Raw genomic sequence first — 17,557 nt, forward strand, 5'->3', positions numbered from 1 at the left:
CACTCATTCACTAATAGTCATTTTAGTTCATACTGGAAAGGGATGAGCTGTTTAATTTTCCAACCATTATCCAACTCATTATAGACAAGATATCAATAACAATATCAAGTGCATTTATTGTTGTGAAGTTACAGTTAAGTATTCATTTTTGACTGTGAGTTAATGAAGCCTTACCTACATGTAAGCGAATCATCAAAAGTTACTGGGAATATGAATGTTTTACATTCGATATCAGCTGTTTCTCTTATCAATCAATGATTCCACTTTTGTGAAGTCCATGAAGTAATTTTCTGTTTTTGCACTTCTATGTACCATTATTTCAAATAAGAAGGAAGGAAGGGAGGTAGCAGAATGATTAAGTTGCTTATCTGTCAGTACAGTGTCTGTGACAGCCTGGGTTCTATTCAGGCTCTTGCCCTTTCTCCCAAGTTTGACTGGAAAATCAAATTGAGTATCAAGCCAAATGGATGATAAACTGAGGTCCAATATGCAGCATGTACTTGGCACACTGAAAAATAAAACATTGCAACAAAAGTGTTGTCCTCTGGCAAAATTCTGCAGAAGAAATCTACTCTAATAGGTACACAAATATATATATATATATGCATGCACTCGAGTCCTAACGCATTGGGTAATGCTGCTGTCTGCTGATGTGGAGTAGCATATATCGAGTTGTCTGAACACAGTGATGCCTCCTTGAGAAACTGAAACTATTTCAATTATTGGTTTTTGATTCTAGCCTCCATCTACCCTGTTTCCCTCAACTCTCAACCCACCCTCCACCCCCTCCTGCCTTTCTTACCTAGTTATTTGTTTCTAAATGATAACATTCAAATGTGAACATAAATACTTTAAGAAATGTCTACAATCTCAAGCATATGTGATGGGACATTAAACAAAATCTCTTCTCCCTGATGCTATAACAATGAGCCATAATGGACCACATTGTGGGGCAGAATCAGCAGTGCATCAGTTCCAAGTCTTGCCAAGCCACACACTGTCACTCTGCTTACCTGTTTTTAACTCCGAGACCAGAGTGGGTTTTTGTTTTTGTTTTTTGCTGCTGTATTGTTATTGACTTTTCTTAAATACGTTTTTTTTTTTTTTAAATATTCTCAAATGTGTTGAAGCAATTTTATGTGATCTCTTTGAACACTGACACAAGTGCATGTTTTAAATGTACATTTCAAATTTGCTTTGCTTTGGTATTACTGTTGTGTGTGATTTTGTTATATATCTTGTATGCCAAATTTTACTGTTCTGCTTGTAATAATGTATGCATCACAGACTTCTCTTACAAAGAAAATAAAATTATATATATATATTTTTTTTTTTTTTTTAATGCAGAAAAATTGCTGTCCCAAAACATTGTATTGCACTGTACTGTACTGTACTGCACTGTACTGTACTGTACTGTGTTATGTTGCATTGGATCATATTGTATTACTCTTTATTATAACAGATTTCTCTCTGTGTGAAGTTTGGGCTGCTTTTCCCAGGGAGAGATTGTCACTACAGTGCAGTGCCACCTTTTTATTCTGCCTGCTAGTGTATTCATTTACCTGCCAAAGTGGATTTTTCAACAGAATTTTGCTAGGGACAACCCTTTTGTTGCCTTGCTTTTTTTTATATGCACTAAGAGTAAGCTGCACACAGGACCAGTGTTTATTGACAGACCAGCAACCAGAACAGGGCTGTGCTTTAGGTCATGTTCTGAAATCTTTTCTATCATGAACCAAGTTTTTGGATAGGCAACTGAACCTTCATGGGAGATCTGACATACAGGTATCCAAGCTCTGCACACAGGCCACCACAAAGACAAATGATGGCAGACAGAAGAAACAGTGAACTGTACCATACTCCTGGAAAAAGCAGCATGAATTTCAGCCTGGGGAAAATGGCTCACAGCTCAGCTGTGCTGAGAGATATATGCAAAATCATATGAATTTATGGATCATAATTATGACTTGTATGTCACATTTTCATAAAATAATAATAACAACAATAATAATATCAATAATGGACATTTGTTGAGCGCTTTTCTCCCTTAAAGAGAGCTCAAAGCACTATACAATAAACATCAAACACACACACATACACACACACAACAACTCATAAAAGGAAGAAGAAAAATAAAGATTTAGCACACAATAATATAAAACAGATTCAGAGACTATGTGAATTGCATTACACACACACACACACACACACACACACACTGAAAGAGAGACAGAGTTTGCATGGCTTATAACTGAAGAGGTATGGAAGGTCTGTGGATAGGCTTTTTCAAAAAGATGTGTTTTCAGACCAGTTTTAAAAGATTGAAATGAGGGAGAGTGGCAAAGATCATGAAGTAAACTGTTCCAGACTGATGGAGATGAATAAGAAAAGGAAGAATCACTGAAGGCCTGAGTTTTAACACAGGGAACAAGTAACTACCATGAATCAGAAGATGATCTGAGTTTCGTGGGGTGTGTAAGTTTTAATCAATTCTCTCAGATACTGAGGAGCAGCACCCAAAATGGAGTTGAAGGTGAGAACTGTAACTTTGTACTGAATGCGGGCAGAAACTGGTAACCAGTGAAGAGAATGCAGAAGATGAGTGATATTGTCAGTCTTTTTGGTTCTAAAGATTAATCTTGCTGCTACGTTTTGAACTCTCTGGAGTTTTTGTATTAAGTATTTAGGACAACCAATGAGGAGTGAGTTACAGTAATCTAGTCTGGACAAGACAAGAGAGCACACCAGAGTTTGTGTTGCTTGAGTAGTAAGGAGATGTTGGATGGAACTGATTTTTCAAATTTGAAAGTATGCAGCCTTGCAGAGATTGTTTACGTGTTTCTTCATTGAGAGATTTGAATCAAACATCACATCCTGATTTTTCACTGAAGATACAAAGTCTACAAATGAATCTCCAATTTTAAGAGAGAAATTCAAATTCAATTCAAATTCAAAATTCAAAAACACTTTATTAATCCATATGGAAATTAACGTGTGCAATCACAGGCTCGTTGTAGACACCAACATAAAAATGAATATATGTACCATACAATACACTAAAACAAGTCAAATATAAACTCTCAGTAGCTGACTAAAACAACCCCACACCCACACACCCCCACACATGCGCACACATTAAGACAATAAAGTATTGCACAACAATGTATACCAACAGAAAACATCCAGCAAATAAAATACGTGTAAAGACAAGGTAGTGTACAACAATGTTAAAAAAAAAAAAATCCAACAAATAGATCGTATATAAATGTAAAATACACACACACAAATAGATCGTATATAAATGTAAAATACACACACACACACACACACACGCACACGTTAGGACAATAACGTATTGCACAACAATGTAAACAAATAAAAACATCCAGCATATTAGAACATCCATCAAATAAATTGTGTTTATAAGTAAAATGCACACACACACATACACACACGCACATACACACACACACACACATGCATGAATGCTTGTGCACCTGCACCCTCTCACAACATATATCACGCCAATAAAATAAGTAAACTAACATGAAGATACATGAAATCCATTAAATCACAAGCACGTACACACAAAGTAACACTTGCCTGTGCTCAGCCACACAGTCCCACACAAAATGTCTGCGCCCATGCACTCGCCTACCGTAGAGTTCAGGTGGTGCTGGGAGAGGGAGGGGAGGTTTGTGCCACAGTCCTATGAGTGAGTGTATTGCATGCTTTGATTGTGTGCGCAGACAGCTGAAGGAATGAATGAGCTAATGTAACGAGATGTTCTTGCGCGTGGAACTATGAACCTGCCACTTCTGTCTGATTGTTGGCTATTACTGTCATCATGTAGTGGGTGTTTTAAGAGAGGAATTCAAGGAGCTGCTTATAGACAGTCTGCTTGAAGAAATAATAAAAAGTTCAGTTTTACAATCATTTAATTGTAGTTTGTTTTAATTCATACATGCCTTAAAATCATCAATACACCGTTGAAGTGCCCCCCCCACACTCCCCCAACCTCCCATGGAGCTTTTTGAAATAAAACATGGCTTGTCTCATCATAACTTGAGAAGTGACCTAAAGGGAAGTGCACACATACATCAATACATGTGTATGGTGTACACACTGTCTCTGGCAGACATGTCTCCAAACACCACAGGCACAAGGGTACACACAGACATCACCCACACATCTGTCCTGAGAGAAATGCTGCTGCTTGAAACCATCAAGGGCAGATAAGGTTTTTGAAAAACAACATTCCACAAATGTACCAGAGGCACATATGCATGTCTGTGGTATGTATCTGCACACACACGTGTCTGCTTTCAAATGTTCCACTGTCCTATACATTACTGCTCACACACTGTTGTACACTCACACAAAATACTTTCTTGTCAACAGACACTGAAATTACGCTGAAGATGGAGCAGCGAAAAAACATAAAAAACAAACCACACACACAAAAAAGACACCCCCCATGCCCCCACCACCAAAAAGCAAACAAGACAAAAGGTACATATCCATAGCTCCACCAGTCTGATGGATGCTAGACTTCTCCCACTTCTGTCAGAAAATGACATCCTTGACAGCTTTTCTTCAAATTCTCCTTCTGTATCCAAAATTCATGGTGCAAAAAACTTTCCACCTTAATTCTTTTAACTACAAGTAAACTAAAACTAAAGCAAAACAAAAAAGCCTTTATTACTTGTACAACATTGTAATCTCAGATGTAATGCACCATTAAATTCTGCCTCAAATGAGTGTGAGTGTGTGTGTGTGTGTGTGTGTTTGTGTGTGTGTGTTTATAACTGTGTGCATACCCACCCATTTCTTCACAGAGTATCAAAGTTCTGTGTAACAATAACTAACATGCATATATGCTTGGTCACTTATTTTACATCTGATCACTTTTGCAATCTCAAATGAACATATGAACATATGTATGCCAGCAACTTTGCACATGTTTGTGCTGATTCATATTTCATATAAATACAGCTGGTTAAAGGCACATCAGAAACCACACCATGGGGTATGACAGCAGTGAATAATCACACAAACCATACTGCTACGTGACATCAAGCTATGCTACACTCATACACAACCACCTGCACACCACACACCCACTACACCACACTAAACAGGCTGTCATGACATTAGATTTTGGTTGATGTCATTCAATTCAAATCAATTCAAAATACTTTACTGTCTGCTTCAACCAAAACAGAAAATTCTCTTTAGGCTCACTTAAAATAAAATACCTGTCAGCAAAAATCAAAGAGAAAAAACAAACAACTGACACACTCTTCACTGATCACCATGCACACATCAATTTTTATGTAAAAAGAAAAACATGTGGGTAAGATACTATTACAATATGTATATGATATAGAGTGAAACAACTGTGTGTGTTATGTGTGTGTCCATGCGTGTGCATGCATTGTTATGTGTGTGTACCTGCGTGTGTGAGAGTGTGTGCGCGCACGTATGTGTACGTTACAATCATTATAAAAAGGAGAATATTCAGTAAGATAATTATAACATTTAACAAGAGAGGCAAGGCCTTCAAGACTCACTTGTGATACACTTTAAAAAAAAAAATCCAAGTTTTTTATGTATTGAGTATAATTTCAAAATGTAATGTTTAAGATGAGAAAGATCAGTTTAAAGCAAATTAACTCCCCTAGCATTAATTCAGAGTAATTTCCCTTTTTTACTATCTGCACCAATACGTTTGCAAAATAAATACAACTTCCATGCTTAGCAAAAGAAGTTCCTGTTTGAACAGAAAATGATAATAATGACTGCTCTTGTTGTTGGGTCAGAATATCAGATCAAAGTGCCAAGTTTAGAGAATACAAAAAATATAAATACAACAGTAAATGCAGTTTGCATATAATTAGGCTTCATTTTTTATTTTTTTGTGCCCATCCCAGAGCTGCAATATTGTTTTAAACAAGATGACTGGAAAGAACTGAATTTTTCCTATTTTTATGCCAAATTTGGTGTCAACTGACAAAGTATTTGCAGAGAAAATGGCAATGTTAAAGTTTACCACGGACGGACACACACACACACACACACACACACACACACACACAGACAACCGAACACCGGGTTAAAACATAGACTCACTTTGTTTACACAAGTGAGTCAAAAAGACAAATGCTCATTGACAAATAAAACCGAAAAACAATTGAGCAATGAATGATAGTGTTGCCTATTTATGAAGGGAAGACCGTGTGTATGCATGGCTATATTATCATACTCAATTTGTGGCGCTGAGGTGAATATTTGTTCACAAATCAATGTGATGGAAAGTGCAACAAAATTATTGTCATTCCACTCTGGGCACATGGATGTGTTGGTCACATGAAGGACCTGTTAGATAGACCTTCGGGTCTCAACTCACTTTTTATTGTCAGTTAGCTCCCCTGACATTTCCCACAGATCACCCATTTGTATGGGTACAGAAATAAAATTGCCAAAAATCAAATGTCAGAATTCATGAACTGAAAACTTCAAAACTGATCAGTAACATAACGAGTTAGTTGGGGACAAAATATAAGACTTCCTCCCTTCTTATGCTATAATACACTGAGACGATGAAAGTATCCATATTTTTTGTTCGAAATTTGCACACACTGATGACTTGTAAACGAATCCAGAAAAGCACACTGAGTTTGAAACAGATTAAATTCAGAACATTACATATCCCTGATAGGGCCCCTTCATCTTATTCTGTTGTCAGCTTTGTGACTGCGATGAAACTGGGTCAGATGCCACTGTTGACACACACTGTTCACATGAACCAGTCACCGCAAAAATAACTCGCAAGCACAGCAACACAACCTGCATTTATTGTTTGCAGTGGACAGTGGAATCATCACTTAAGATATTCTTTGCTTATAACGTCATTATGTAAATTAGGTGCCACTCCAAAAACTCAAAACTATCTAAAGCCCCGAATGGGTTCCTTCCTCTGAAATGGTTGTAAACAGTTGGGCCTCGATCAGGGGCCTTCGTCCAGAGTGAGTTAAGTCTCATGAGACGATTAGCATGTAAGTCTTTGATGTTGGAACTGTTAAGCTGTATGAAAGCTAATGTTAAAGTAGTCGAAAGTTCAGTGTTCTCCTCGAGTTTGATAATATTAAATTTGTTGCAATTGTTTCTCTAGATTTTACAAATTTTGGATTTTTCTTCATAATTTACTTTTGAGAACACTGGTAAGGTAATACGAAAATTCAACAAGAAGCAAGCACATGTACATGGGTTCTGAGGATGTTACAGGATCCTCAGCACCTGTTTTGAGACAGTTATCTGGCCGATGTGACGCCCAACAAAGAATCTTCAGATGAAGTGAATAAGAAGGCCAACTGAGTAACAATTTCAATTTTATGTGTGAAGATTTATGAACGCTGTCAAAGCCTAACCTGAAAGTGCAAGGGAGAATGGTGTCTCCTTGGAGTTAACCATTGATATTATTTTTCCATAGAGGGAAAAGATGGACATATCTATTCACTTTTCTTAAAGTTGTGTAATGATAAGAAAGGAGTGTCTCTATCTAGTCCTGTTGTTTATCCCTGGGCTGGACTGAGGTCAAAATCCAAGCGTTGCGTGCGAGTCTACATGTCATGTGAGCTTGAGCTGAGTGAATGTGGCAGTGTGACACAGGCACACACAGTACAAATGTACAACTCCCCCCCACCCAACCACATGGGACCAATCACACCACAATACACCTGCTCAAAATCACACACACACACATATGCACCAGCATGTGCACACACACACATACACACACACACACACACACACACCAAAAATAAACCCCCCAAACATGCACATGTCCTCAAAACAATCACACAACAGAAACTGAGGTGCAAAGAGCAAGAAAGACTACAGAAAAGAAAGACTACAGAAAAAGAAAGGAAATAATTTGCTGATACCAGTAAGATGTAAACAAAAAGTGTGAACTGCAGTTGGCCTCTGAATGATGCAAACACGACATTCACAAAATGTCTTTCTCTGTCTCACTGTCTGAGAATACCCCCCGACATATGTAGGTAGATACATAATATGTAAGTTACTGTAACAGATACAACTGTATACACACATGCACTGTACACATACATTTACAAACACACAAACACACACACACACCAAGCACAAAAAATCCCAAATTTCATGACAAAGTTGGAGCAAAATGAAGCTCACAACATCATATTACAGGAACGACGACAGAAGTAAAAAAAGAGAACAGAGGTCAGGGATCTGACAGGAAAAGGACAGGTGTTTCTGAAACTAGTGAAAGCAACAAGACATGTACATTCACTTTTGAAACTTACTGTGGCACTGTGTCTCTTTCCATATCCATTAAAAGTAAACCACAGTCTGACTTTTGTCTAAAATTCTCTATCAAATACAGCAATACGAGAAAGAAACCTATATCAGCTATTTGCTATTACAAGATTCTCTTACTACAGAAAAATCAAGATAATACGAACACTCACACCCATTTTCCCCTCCCTCACCCCATTCCCTACCCTCAAACAAACACATACATGAATGACTGAAACCAAACACATCTCTCCTCTACTTCCCTCTTGCTCTACCCCCCCCCCCCCCCCCCCCCCCCCCCCCCCCCCCCCCCCACACACACAGACAAACACACATTAGAATGACTGAAAAGGTCATCACTGCCCACCTAATGTTATGCAGAGCAAGTAAGCGTTCTAGCTTCTTCACACGTTGATTGGCCAGACGATAGTCCGTCACATGGGGTCTGGAAGGAAAAGGTGACAAGCAAGCTCACGCCATGATCAATAATAACAATAATCATAATGCAGTTTGATGCTCACACATCCCTCCCCGGCAGGAAGCTTATGAAATTTACAACTAAAATTTACACATACATGATAAAATACATGCATGAAATATATAATACATAATATACAAACAATCCAGTGCACACACAAACAAAACACACACACACACACACACACACACACATACACACACGCAAAACCAGCAGAAGCCCAAGAAGCACATTAGCCAATAAGATGGAATGTATGAGGTGTGTTTGGAGAGACTTTCTATACAAAACTGGGGAATCCACGTGGCAGACTGAGGACACTCTGTTCTACACCACTGGGCCAAGATTGGAAAAAGAGCGCTGACCTTGGGATTTTTTTTGTTTGTTTGTTTCTCTGGGGAACTGTTGGCACCCTCGAATCAGCAGCCAAGCAAAAAGATGTAAAAGGCATACTGGATACCAGCAATGACATCTGCTATATGACATGGACCACTAACATCATTTCTAAACCACATGGTGCCAGGCCCACACAATGCAGTCATGATAATATCATCTGTTAATGGAAAAATGTTGTATTCTCTCTCAATATAATCATTATGTATCCTCTATTAATGTAATCATGATATCCTGTTAATGTAATCATAATATATCCTCTGTTTATGTAATCACGATGTATCCTCAGTTAATGTAACCGTGATGTATCCTCTGCTAATAAAAATAATGTAATCATGATATACCCTCTGTTAATGTAATCATGATGTACCCTCTGTTCATGTAATCATGATATATCCTCTCTTGATGTAATCATAAATCCTCTCTTGATTTTATCATGATGTACTCTCTGTAATCATGATGTATCTTCTGTTAATAGAATGATGAGATACCAACTTAAAAATCTGAAGTATAAAATCCGTATTTGTCTTCATATGTGGATCTTACAGCGCCATGTTTATGAAATGTGATATCAGTTTATCTTTTGTGAAATCTGAAATTCATATTATGCACAGTATGACTTGAAGATATGAAATGCCTATTTCATTTAAATCTATGTCTTTCATTGTCATCTACTTAGTGAGCTTTGATTTCTGGGCTTGTTTTAAAGAACTACAGACTGAGAAAGCTTCAGAATAGATCAGTTAATACCTCTCTGGCTTGTCACCAAGAGTATTCTGATGGCTTCGCATTAGATAAAACCGAGAATGGTAAAACTGCTGACACTGTTATCTTTGTAATTTACATGAGAAAAGAAATAATTCAATAAAAAAAATGTTCCATCTTTACTAAAAAGAGAAATTACTCATTTACTGTATTTGAACAATTTGCATGTTTAACAACTTATTCTCTTTACAATCATTTTCTAACAATTCTTTTTTTACATTTCAGATTCAGGATGTGTGCTTTCTGTAAAGATCACCTTCTGGACCTAAAATCATTTACGTATAATCAAATTTCACATTGGTTCCTTTTTAACTGTATTCTTCAATTTCTTGTTATCATTATTTTTAATGAAGTATAACCAAGTTATGATTTACACATTCTAGACTTTTGAGACAATAACCACATAAGTAACAAGAATATAGACATCCAGCTTGGGTAATGAATTTTTTAAGTCCCCTTCCGCCCCTCCCATGTTCTCTGTTCTTCACAAAACTTGTCCCCTCCATCTTCCTTTCACTTCAATCAATAAAGTGCTCATCACTTTTTTTTCTGGTATCACAGTAAATACTTAGAAAATGAAACCTGCAACATTTTGGGGTCAGAAATGACTTCAGATTTACATATAAATTAATACATATACCAAATAAATCAAAATGTAAACAAACAAGATGCACAGCTTTACTTTTTTGTTTATAATGAGAACATTTCTAGTTGTCTTTTAGTTATTTGAAAGTACATGTCATATTCACCAATAAGACTTCTGACAATTATAGAATCAAAGATTTGACAACACCGTCATACAACCCAGACTTGAACAGCTGCATATACAACCAGACTGGCTCTTCAGCACAAGGACTGAACAAATCACAGCACACCCAAACCAAGGTTAAAACAGTACAAGCTCCAACAGCCATAGCAAGTGACATCACTCACCTGGATCCCATTTCCAGAGACAAGAGTTCTTTCTCATCTTCAAGGGCCTTGGCTCTCCTGTCTGCTTCTTGCAGCTGTCGCTCTAGACCCTGAGATAGAGGAGGAAGGTGGAGGGGGGTTGAACAAACAAGAGAAAGAGAGGGCACCAACAGAGTGAAGGAAGAAGTGATAACAAGTGAAATAAGAATGGTGATGGTGTGAAATGAAGAAGGAATCAACACACAAACACATCATAAAGTTTCTTATGTTGCTTGCTTTGCACTTGTTTAATTTGTTGCATGTGTTTATGTATTTTCTTTTATGGAAAATAACAGTCTTGGACAGGAAAATAATAACAAACCTCACACTTTTCTGCTGACAATACAACATGACGTGCATTACACTTGGATTTGCAGTCTGCCTTTTTACACACTGTTTATATGTTTGAAATCAAATGGACCACTGCCAAGCTGTGATGAATTCTTTCTTTCTGCGTCTGTGGGCTGCAGCTCCAACTCATGACACCAAATGGACTTAACAGGTATATAAGCAGCCACTACACTCCATTTGGGGATGGAGTAGGGGTGGTGCACTCAGTGAGGGGATGAATTATGCGGCTTTATTTTTGGGTAACTTACTGTTACCTTGATTATGTGTTTGGCGTTCTTCATGGGTTCCAGTCCTCTGCCTGCTGTGAATGAGGTGTCTTGTTCCTGTAAACGACTCTCTCCTCGTCTGACACACACACAAACAAGGATAAAAGTGAATAAAAACTCTCTCCTCGTCTGACACACACACAAACAAGGATAAAAGTGAATAAAAACTCTATCTTGGTCTGACATACAAACAAGGATAAAAGTGAATAAAAACTCTCTCCTCGTGTGACACACACACAAACAAGGATAAAAGTGAATAAAAACTCTCTCTTGGTCTGACATACAAACAAGGATAAAAGTGAATAAAAACTTTCTCTTGGTCTGACACACACACAAACAAGAATAAAAGTGAATAAAAACTCTCTCCTTGCCTGACACACACACAAACAAGGATAAAAGTGAATAAAAACTCTCCTTGCCTGACACACACACAAACAAGGATAAAAGTGAATAAAAACTCTCTATTCATCTGACACACACACAAACAAGCATAAAAGTGAATAAAAACTCTCCTTGCCTGACACACACACAAACAAGGATAAAAGTGAATAAAAACTCTCTATTCATCTGACACACACACAAACAAGCATAAAAGTGAATAAAAACTCTCTCTTCGTCTGACACACACACAAACAATGATAAAAGCGAATAAAAACTCTCTCTTGGTCTGACACACACACATACAATGATAAAAGCGAATAAAAACTCTCTCTTGGTCTGACACACACACAAACAATGATAAAAGTGTATACAAACAATTCAAAAAGACTAGAAACAGTTTTTATGGATAAAAAAATAACTGGAAGGAAGGCAGAGAGGGAGGCCACACTACACAAGATCACTGAAGGCTGTCAGCAACAACACTGACAACATCGTCCCAGCATCCCGTTCAGCCACTACGGACACTTTTCCCACATCCTGTTCCGTACATCACACCCCCTCTCCTTTCCAGCTTGCTCCCCTGCTTCTCTCTTTCTTTCCGTCTAATATCATTCTTTGTGAAAAATGGTATTACTGATGAACAACATCCCCCTCAGCAAAAAAGAAGTCATCCCCATCATCCAGTACCACAACACCACCACCACCCAGTGCCATAACATTCACCCCCACCCATGTACCACACCCAGTGCCATAACATTCACCCCCCACCCCATGTACCACACCCAGTGCCATAACATTCACCCCCACCCATGTACCACACCCAGTGCCATAACATTCACCCCCACCCATGTACCACACCCAGTGCCATAACATTCACCCCCCACCCCATGTACCACACCCAGTGCCATAACATTCACCCCCACCCATGTACCACACCCAGTGCTATAACACTCACCCCCCACCCCATGTACCACACCCAGTGCCATAACATTCACCCCCCACCCCATGTACCACACCCAGTGCCATAACATTCACCCCCACCCATGTACCACACCCAGTGCCATAACATTCACCCCCCACCCCATGTACCACACCCAGTGCCATAACATTCACCCCCACCCATGTACCACACCCAGTGCCATAACATTCACCCCCACCCATGTACCACACCCAGTGCCATAACACTCACCCCCACCCATGTACCACACCCAGTGCTATAACACTCAACCCCCACCCATGTACCACACCCAGTGCCATAACACTCCCCCCCCATGTACCACACTCAGTGCCATAACACTCCCTCCCCATGTACCACACCCAGTGCCATAACATTCACCCCATGTACCACACCCAGTGCCATAACACTCCCCCCATGTACCACACCCAGTGCCATAACACTCCCCCCATGTACCACACCCAGTGCCATAACACTCCCCCCATGTACCACACCCAGTGCCATAACACTCCCCCCATGTACCACACCCAGTGCCATAACACTCCCCCCATGTACCACACCCAGTGCCATAACACTCCCCCCATGTACCACACCCAGTGCCATAACACTCCCCCCATGTACCACACTCAGTGCTATAACACTCCCCCCATGTACCACACTCAGTGCCATAACACCCCCCCCCCCCCCATGTACCACATTCAGTGCTATAACACTCCCCCCATGTACCACACTCAGTGCCATAACACCACCCCCCCATGTACCACACTCAGTGCCATAACACTCCCTCCCCATGTACCACACTCAGTGCCATAACACTCCCCCCATGTACCACACCCAGTGCCATAACACTCCCCCCCATGTACCACACTCAGTGCCATAACACTCCCCCCATGTACCACACTCAGTGCCATAACACTCCCCCCCATGTACCACACTCAGTGCCATAACACTCCCCCCATGTACCACACTCAGTGCCATAACACTCCCCCCATGTACCACACTCAGTGCCATAACACTCCCCCCCATGTACCACACTCAGTGCCATAACACTCCCCCCATGTACCACACTCAGTGGCATAACACTCCCCCCCATGTACCACACTCAGTGCCATAACACTCCCCCCCATGTACCACACTCAGTGCCATAACACTCCCCCCATGTACCACACTCAGTGCCATAACACTCCCCCCATGTACCACACTCAGTGCCATAACACTCCCCCCATGTACCACACTCAGTGCCATAACACTCCCCCCCATGTACCACACTCAGTGCCATAACACTCCCCCCATGTACCACACTCAGTGCCATAACACTCCCCCCATGTACCACACTCAGTGCCATAACACTCCCCCCCCATGTACCACACTCAGTGCCATAACACTCCCCCCCATGTACCACACTCAGTGCCATAACACTCCCCCCATGTACCACACTCAGTGCCATAACACTCCCCCCCCATGTACCACACTCAGTGCCATAACACTCCCCCCCCATGTACCACACTCAGTGCCATAACACTCCCCCCATGTACCACACTCAGTGCCATAACACTCCCCCCATGTACCACACTCAGTGCCATAACACTCCCCCCCATGTACCACACTCAGTGCCATAACACTCCCCCCATGTACCACACTCAGTGCCATAACACTCCCCCCCATGTACCACACTCAGTGCTATAACACTCCCCCCACCCCCCGTACCACACCCAGTGCCATAGCACTCCCCCCCCCCCACCCACCCCCAACCCCCGTTTTCGGGGGCGTGCATGCTTGGTTTGTTCTTGTTTCCATAACCCACCGAATGCTGACATGGATTACAGGATCTTAATCATCTGTATTTGATCTTCCGCTTGCGTATACACATGAAGGAGGTTCAGGCACTAGCGGGTCTGCACATATGTTGGGCTGGGAGATCAGAAAAATCTCCACCCTTTACCCACCAGGCGCCATTACTGAGATTCAAAGCCGGGACCCTCAGATTGAAATTCCAATGCTTTCACCACTCGGCTATTGCGCCCGTCAAGTAAACAATCAATTCCCAGGTGTGAAAAAAAGAATGATTTGGAAGTACAATATCAAGTACAGATACTGTGAATATTCTATAAAAAAAAAAAAGGGGGCGAGGTATAAGATGATTGGGGTACAACACAGACCAAGGAAAAAAGAAAAGAAAAACAGATGACATCAAAAAGAAAAAAGAACATTACTGGAGTTGAGTTTCAAACTTACGAGTTACCACACAGAACAATATCAGTGTCCCAAAAGGAAGAAACACCAAACCACAAAGTTTTCAAACAACCATTCTAAAATAGCAAGATAAGTAAATACAATATAGACAATTTGTTACTGTATTACAAGACTAATACAAAACATATATCATGGATACACTATAATACAAACTGTGTCATTCATATACTTGTACACAGAAAGGGAAGACTGACAATACAATTTCTGAAAAGACAAGATATATATATATATACGTTCGTACATATGAAGGAGGCATTATTGTTTATACAGATACATAGACTGTACAGACACAACAAATGAGTCAAGAAACACATGCACTGGTTACTGTTTTACAGAAAAGTTAAAACTAGTTCTAAAGAAACAGTCTGAGTATTAATGTCAAGTACTATCATATAACAATGGTTGACCTTTTACGAAATGAATAGAACTTGTGGCTCCACCTGACCATACACATGGCCGGAATCAACAACAGACCCACAATTGTAAATTCATTGAATACCTACAATAATATAACAGTGCATGAAGATTACCATGCAATATCAACACAGGCAAAAGTTCAAATGTGCTGTCTGTGAATTAGAAAAAAATAATTATGGATATTTCAAATACTTTTAGTTTTGCATTGCTTTTGATGACTATTTGCATGGCTTTCTTTTTCTTTTCGTTTTTAATAGAATAACAATATTTATCAATTGAAAAAAAATTTTTTTTAGAATAACAATATTTGTCAATTATTCACTGTCTAGGGACAAGTCTGATCACAGTCATCAAATCCCAAATCGAAACAATCATATGTTTTTCATTAACTATTATCTCCACCCGGAGAGTGGGAGAAAGAGAGTGAGTGAGAGAGAAATAGAGAGAGACAGTGTGTGTGTATGCGCATGTGTGTTTGTGTGTGCGTGTGTGTGTTAGTGTGAGTGTGCATGTGTGTGCATGTGTGTGTGCGTGCATGTCTCTGTGTGTGCATGCGTGTGTGTGCATATGTGTGTTGTGCATGTGTGTGTATATGTGCACGCATGTTTGTGAGCATGCATGTACGTGTTTGTTTCATGAGTGCATCTATGGTCTTGTTTTCTTTTCTTTTTTCCATGTAAAGCTTACAATAAAGCTTACAATAAACTATGATTGAAAATGTCACATTTTTATATAAGTGTCACTGCAAAACGAAATTATTTATTCAACCACAGACAAGGCTGTTCACACTACAAAACAAAGGAAGTTCAAACAAAAACAAACAAAAAAATGTCAGCATCAGTCTATCAAAATATGGTGGATTCAAAGAGTTCACTACTGATGAAAAACAAAATGTATGTTTTGTGTTCCCAGATTCAAAGTTTTAGTCCCTCTTCTTTTTTCTGTCTCTGGATCTTACAATTTGAATGATCTCCCTCATTTGCTATGTCAAATCCCTGCATTCAGCTCTGTCAAGTCTGGCCTTAAAACACCAGTTTCCAAAACAGCCCCCCCACCCCCCCTCCCCACCTCCCTCTTTCAGCCCCCAGTTTCCCTGGCCTTCAATCTACAGCTTTGTCTTTGGCTCAGAGTTTTGCATGCATGAAAGTCATGAGTGAAAGCGCTTTGACATGTCCCAACAAGAGATTCAACACAACATAAATACATTATCTTTTATCATCATTATGCAATAAAAGGAACCACCACTCACTTTGCTGCCTCCAGCTCCTGTTTAAGGTCATACAGCTGGCTTTCATACAGATCTATGATGTCCAACAGCCTGAAATGGAAGCAAACAGTACATTCTGCATGCAGATCAACATAATCAGACAGGACCCCTGCAAGCTTCACACAGCAGTAGAAACACAGAAAAAGAGAAGGGGCTATGAAAGGGTCAGGTGATCACCACAACTATTCTACACAGTTGAAAGAATGGGGTCAAAATTTGTACAGGTATGACAGAATAAATAGTGGTTAATATGTCTACTAAAATCAAATGATGAAGGTTTCTGTGTGATCATGTAATTTGATTTTGACAATGTGCTACTTTCTGGTCTGACGCAGTGCACTCACCTTACTAGTTTTGCATCATATCATATATGTTACGTAACCTCAGTAGGCATGCTCAGGTAGTCAATCTGATACGCACAGTCAATTGTGAACTTCATGGGATTACCGGTAGCTCCATCCCTCAGCACCTTTCTGTTCAAACTACAAAACTCTTATTTCTGCTTTTGTGCTGTCATGCATTTACTACTGTAATTCTCTTCTCACAGGCTGTCCACAAAATTTTCTTCAGCAAATTATAAAACTTCAAAACAATGCTGCCCGTCTGACTCTCTGAGAAATCACATTTCTCCCCACCTCTGTACTCTACAATGGCTCCTCGTTGAAGCAAGAATTAAATACAAAGTTGCGTGTCTCTGCTATTCTGCTTTCCACTCAACAGGACCTACCTATCTTTCTGACCTTATC

The 17,557-nt window shown here is 39.8% G+C and overlaps 1 protein-coding gene across 2 annotated transcripts in view; it reads right to left on the reverse strand.

Moving 5' to 3' along the window:
- LOC143290152 (centrosomal protein of 70 kDa-like) overlaps window positions 1-17,557 on the reverse strand; it is a 56,032-nt gene that overhangs the window by 21,316 nt on the left and 17,159 nt on the right. The window contains exons 8-11 of one of the 2 annotated variants that reach the window (XM_076599454.1): window positions 16,794-16,862; window positions 11,527-11,617; window positions 10,904-10,992; window positions 8,705-8,782 (exon numbers count right to left, since the gene is read on the reverse strand). In XM_076599454.1, coding sequence (XP_076455569.1) covers window positions 8,705-8,782; window positions 10,904-10,992; window positions 11,527-11,617; window positions 16,794-16,862 — 327 coding nt within the window. The remainder of the gene's footprint in view (window positions 1-8,704; window positions 8,783-10,903; window positions 10,993-11,526; window positions 11,618-16,793; window positions 16,863-17,557) is intronic. The other variant, XM_076599456.1, reaches the window with a different exon arrangement.

This window comes from Babylonia areolata, chromosome 15 (assembly GCF_041734735.1).
Source record: "Babylonia areolata isolate BAREFJ2019XMU chromosome 15, ASM4173473v1, whole genome shotgun sequence".
Taxonomy (NCBI): Eukaryota; Metazoa; Mollusca; class Gastropoda; order Neogastropoda; family Buccinidae; genus Babylonia; species Babylonia areolata.